The sequence below is a fragment of the Penaeus japonicus genome, unplaced genomic scaffold (genome assembly GCF_977035675.1).
Source record: "Penaeus japonicus unplaced genomic scaffold, GWHDUDI00000001_assembly GWHDUDI00000040, whole genome shotgun sequence".
Classification (NCBI taxonomy): Eukaryota; Metazoa; Arthropoda; class Malacostraca; order Decapoda; family Penaeidae; genus Penaeus; species Penaeus japonicus.
In genome coordinates this window covers 12,646,006-12,651,633 of record NW_028234442.1, presented here as the reverse complement: position 1 = coordinate 12,651,633, position 5,628 = coordinate 12,646,006, and the positions used below count along the sequence as shown (strand labels likewise).

Below are 5,628 nucleotides of genomic sequence, written 5' to 3'. Positions count from 1 at the left end.
ATGATGTCTACAGGATAAGCTCTCATTCTTTTTAATCCAAGAGTCATCTTCAATAATGCACCAGACCCACATGGTGGAAATGACGTACAGTTGGGTAACACGCTACTAAACTTACCAACATACAATTCTACAGAGTTAATAATTACCCACTACAATAACTTCTAATTTTGACTATACCAACTCCTAGTGAACTATCATCTTTAACATTAATTGGTGTAAGTATGAATAAAACATTGGTTGTGGCATATTATTTGTGATCTGTGGTCATAATTTTAAAAAATTCAGCTTGTGTACCTAGCCCTTAAAATACTCTTTTGCGTGAACATTTTAGTTATCTTGGGAGATATCTGAAGACAGCAGATTGAAGATTTTGTCTATTATCATTTACTTGTATTCCATGAAAAGAGATATTAAATTTATACTAATAAACTCAGCAACTGTTTAAGCAATCAAGGCGAGATGAAAATTTTCTTGCTTTATTAATGAGATATTTATTAAATTTTGGTTGTAATTTGTATAAAAATTACATATGTGTACAGAGAGAAGATAATAGTTTGACATACAATATGGACATAAGCCAATTTGTTTTCATGTAACAGGTACCGCAAGTCAAAAATGAAGGGGTAGATTATAATTTACACATGATAGTAACAACTACACAAGATTGCCCGCTCCATCAAAGTATGGCAACCTAAGAGTTAAACTAGACAATACTGGAGTGCTCAGTACCTTGGTAATATTTGTATATCTGGAATACATTTTTGTTTATACATACATTTGAAGTAGAAACCAAGTGTCTATTTTACCAAAACAAAAAAATATTTTCATTATACTGCTGAAATACAGACAATCCTACTGAATCAGTTTACTTGTATTTCCAAGTATTTTCTGGCTTTGATTCATGCTTTATATTATATCTAAATAATTATTTATCACAGTTCTAAACATTTACCTTCAGAAATAAATAAATAAATATTAGCAACTAATTTACAATCCTATCATCTGCAGTACTAGGAAGTAAGTATAAATCTACAGAATATAAATAATCTTCCATCCTTTTGTAATAACATTCATGTTTCTACAAACAATTATTTTTGTTATAATTATTCAATATTTTTTTTAATTGCTTCCTTCTAAAGATAAGTAGAGTAATATCCTACAAATGTCTCTCTCTGCTTTCAATCCTTATCATATATTCATTCAGCTATGTGACAATTTTTTTCTGTAGAAAACTAGCACTGAATATGTCAATAAATGACTTCCTTTATAATATGCAAATAGCATCAGAGACTACCTGCCAGTCAGTTTGAAAAAAAGAAGAGATTTGTGCTAAATTTACAAAACCACCAAAACAATCCTATGATAACTATTAGTCAACAAAAGGTGAAAACAGTAAACAAATGGAATGTAATACTTAAACAGTTCCACTGGGAATGTTTTAACTCAAACAAAATACATTTGAAAACAACCTAGATGAATTCTATGTAAATTTCATTATGACAATTTTTATGTATATCTGATTTCTAACAATGAAAAACTTCTATTGACCAGATATTAATCCTGTTTCTCCCTTGGTTCCTCTCCTGATCCTCCATATTCATTTACACGCTTCTTGTCAACTGGATACAACCTGAAATGAATATGTAACAACTATAAACAAAAACGAATATTAGGAACAGAAAGGCTCAAAATCCTTAGCCCATTGGTGCCGGGTGATGTGATATCACGGAATGGGTATATTTTACTCCCGCTGGATGACGTCTTATCACAAATCTGAGCTCTCCCTCACAACATACCTTTTACATGATGATATATGCATATACTCATAGGAGTTCCATTTGTATAGACACATTTTTCATCACTTGTGAAAAAATGTTAACAAATTTAAAATTCTATTATCAGGGTGAAAAGCCCTCTGAGAGACACATCGGGGTATTGCATTTGGAGAGATTTCGTGCTTAGTCACTTCCTCTAGCTGGTGGGAGCGGCATTTGGTACATATGAATGTGAAGGGTCAATTTTTTAATGTGAATTTCTTACAAAAAAATTTATTTGCATTAAATCTGACCATAAAATCTCTGAATACATTATTTGACATTTTACAATGGAATATTCAAACTTTCCAATATCAGACTTAGGAAAATTGCAGGTTTAGTAAATTCTAACCTGCTTTATGAGGAATCTGAATCATTAATCAAAATCATCTACTGCTTTAGCAGATAGTAACAAATTTTCAGAAAAAGCAGAATCATTTGTGAACTTTCACTATATCTATCATACTACTCCTCATTTCTCTGTCTCTCTATTGATCTCTTACATTCACTTTTTTGTCTTACTCTTAATGTATCTCCCTCTGTCTCTCTTCTGTCTCACTCTATATCACTCTTGTTTCCATCTCATTCTCATATACTATATCTCTCCTGTCCCACTCTCTCTCACTATATATCTTCTGTCTCTCTCACAATCTTTCTCCTGTCTCACTTTCAATCTCTCTGCATCTCTCTCAATATCCCTCTCTCATCTCACTTATCTCACTCTGTCTCTCTCACTATCTCTCTACCTAACTCATTATCTATCTCTGACTATCTTACTGTCTTCCTCCATCTCTTTCTCTCTCCTGTCTCTGAATCTTAAAATTAATATTCAATTGTACAGGAAAACAAAAAAATTAAAAGACTAAACAGCACAGACATTGGACAACTAATAGAAATACAACTTGTAGACTTTCAAAACAACAATTATTTTCACTTACCATCTTTGAATCAGGTAAATCACAAATACCACATCATCCCTGAAACAAGCCACTCTGTGGGCGGTAGGCATTGTGATGATGAATGCAAATAGGTCATCTATGAAGGTGTTAAATGCCTGAAAACAAAAACAGTATTTAATAATTTATAATTTCACCAAAAGAAAATCAAATTACCCTAAATGTTTGTTATGGATAATAACAGAGAAGTCCTAAATTCAATTTGATTAATGCCTTTTGCAGAGCATATCAGTTAACCTAATGCCAACAGGCCCAGTGAGAGCTTGCAACCCCCTACTCTAAGCCTCAGTAATATCACCTGGGTCGTGACGCTGGGTACAGTTACGCAACACACGCCGCTTACTGCATGGTATATGAGCCTGACTTGCCACGTTTTTTATTGCATGTGTTTTTTTGTTTTTTTTTCATAATGCCTGATTTGAATGAAATATGATATTGAGTTGACTTAGTGAGGTATAATACAAGCTTTATCAATGTTATAATGTTTCTAACTCGAGTCCAGAGTTCATACTCTTTACTTATGTATAATCTTGTACTATGTGGAATATCATTATCAGAATATCATGAGCAACAGTCAGAAATATACGTAAAATATGTGAAAGCTTTTTCTTCAACAAATACAACTTGTACCCATGTTGTAAGTTCAAAATCTTTCTGTAGTATACTCTTTTGCATAAAAACATCGTTGCCAAGGTACCATGAGGGGAACTAATATATATATATATATATATATATATATATATATATATATATATATATATATATATATATATATATATATATATGTACAAGTAAAATAAATCTATTAACCCCTTCCCGACAGGGCACGCACTATACGAAAACCCCTACGTCGGGCCATTGCAATATTGCATTGGAAACATCACACTGGCATGACGCCTCGGCATCGGGAATTTAGCTGTGTACACGGTCGCCATAGGGTTAATGTAAAAAAAAGAATGTATACAAAAATTAAACATTCATTAAAAAATCAAACATACATACATATATATATACAAAAAGATGAACATAGTGAAAAAAAAAAAAAAAAAAAAAAAAAAAAAAAAAAAAAATATATATATATATATATATATATATATATACAAGAAAAGAAAGGAAGAGGTTCAGTGAGAGAGAAAGTCAGGCTGCAGAGAGCCAGGCCTCAAAACAACCATAGGTGCACAGACCGATAAGACAATCTGAACACCTGCTGCAGGTAGCCTTCCAAAAACCCCTGGCAGAGCACCAGCGGCAGCGAAGACACTTGCTGTATGGAACGGACTCAATAGAGTGCCCATGCAGTTGAAGTCGGGATCGGACCTCACGTGGAGGGCGTGTGGCCTCTCTGCTTCTCAAGTCATCACTCCTCATTTCATCGATCATTAGCATCGCAAACTCCAAGCAGAACTCTTTCTGTGGCATCTTGCTCCCCATGGCCTAATACATGGCGAAGGAGTTCACAAGGGAAAGGTCAAAAAGGAAGATCTTCCGATACCACATCCTAAACTTCCGAGGGGTGGAATATGAGGCGGAGAATTAGTCCCCAACATCAACACCCTTCATGTCAACAATGTATTCAGCAACAACGCAGGGCTTCCCTCCCTCCTCGACCTGAGCAGTGTGGATGGTGGAGAGCAATGTAACAATGCTGTGGTCACTCCACTGTAAAGCTAGCAACCCTGTGTTGCAGCTCCTATAGTCCAAATTGCCCCTCTTTTTCATGGTGAGGTCACTTGGCAACAACTTACATATTACCCTTACTGCCCCACCGCATTCTTCCATTGGGACTGGAGTAAATGGATAAGAGATGGGGAAGTGTACCAATTCCATATGCTACCACTCAATTCCAGTAAATCCAGTACTGCCTTCATTGAGGCCAGTACAGTGCTCTTATCCTGGTCCGTGTAAATCCTGAACCACAAAGTGTATCTGCTGGACAAGCCAGTACTGGAAGACAATTTGTACACCTTCAGACCAAACCTAGCCCCCTTGTTTTTATTGAAGGTGACAAACCTCAGTCTCCTGTGGAACTTCCACAAAGACTCATCTATGGCAATGTCTTTCTTGGGGACCAAGGTCTCAACAAAGGTAGTGTTGAGGGTGTCAATAACCGTTTGGAGTTTCCACAGATGGTCCTCTGGAACCTCTTCCTTCTCCTCCAGATGCGCAAAATGGAGGTGAGTTGTAAGTTGGTCAAACCCATCACAGGGCATTGTCTGTGGAAATAACTCTACACGAACAGTTGGGTGATGGGACCAGAAATCCCGGTAACAGGGAAGTTTGTGGAATCCCATCATCACCCATAGACCAAAGTACTCCATCAGGTCCTCTTTGGACCATTTCCTCATGTGAAAGGAGACAGGAGGAGAGATACCTGCATACCTAGAAGCGTACAAAAAAAACGTCAGTAACATATTTCCAAATTCAATAAATGGCTTATATGTACACAAATTGTAATAATATAGGAGACAAGAACAGTAAAAAATTAAATACTCACCTACTGGTCTTGCGGACGATGTGTTGAAGGAGATCGTCCATGGAAAATACTCGAAGATCTCGAGGGGGCTGCTAGTTGCATCCAGGTCTGCTTTGACCCCAACAAGCAAACTCGAACCTTTTCAGGACATTATTCTTCTTTCGCCAAACGAAATTAGGAATCCCAGGTTCATTCCTCCGCCACACTTTGGTGGTACATGTAGACAATGGCTCGTCACTCTCGAGGATTGTGTCCACCTGGCTGACAGAGTCCAGCTCGTCCTCCGAGCTTAGACTATTATCACTGTCCTTATCTGCCCTGCGAGGAACGTATTCATCCACAGTCGGGGGATGCCAGTCTTCGGCTCATCAACATCCAAACAGGA

The 5,628-nt window shown here is 36.5% G+C and overlaps 2 protein-coding genes across 2 annotated transcripts in view; both read right to left on the bottom strand.

Moving 5' to 3' along the window:
- Positions 1–475: 475 nt before the first annotated feature.
- Positions 476–5,628, bottom strand: part of LOC122261702 (lipid scramblase CLPTM1L) — a 39,956-nt gene continuing 34,803 nt past the window's right edge. The window contains exons 11-12 of the mRNA XM_086533955.1: positions 2,753–2,868; positions 476–1,630 (exon numbers count right to left, since the gene is read on the bottom strand). Of these exons, the coding sequence (XP_086390081.1) occupies positions 1,555–1,630; positions 2,753–2,868 (192 nt within the window). The 3' untranslated portion in view covers positions 476–1,554. The remainder of the gene's footprint in view (positions 1,631–2,752; positions 2,869–5,628) is intronic.
- Positions 3,864–5,628, bottom strand: part of LOC122261703 (piggyBac transposable element-derived protein 4) — a 2,022-nt gene continuing 257 nt past the window's right edge. Inside the window, exons 1-2 of the mRNA XM_043029475.2 lie at positions 5,265–5,628; positions 3,864–5,149 (exon numbers count right to left, since the gene is read on the bottom strand). The exon at positions 5,265–5,628 is cut by the window's right edge and continues 257 nt beyond it. Of these exons, the coding sequence (XP_042885409.2) occupies positions 4,525–5,149; positions 5,265–5,305 (666 nt within the window). The 5' untranslated portion in view covers positions 5,306–5,628 and the 3' untranslated portion in view covers positions 3,864–4,524. The remainder of the gene's footprint in view (positions 5,150–5,264) is intronic.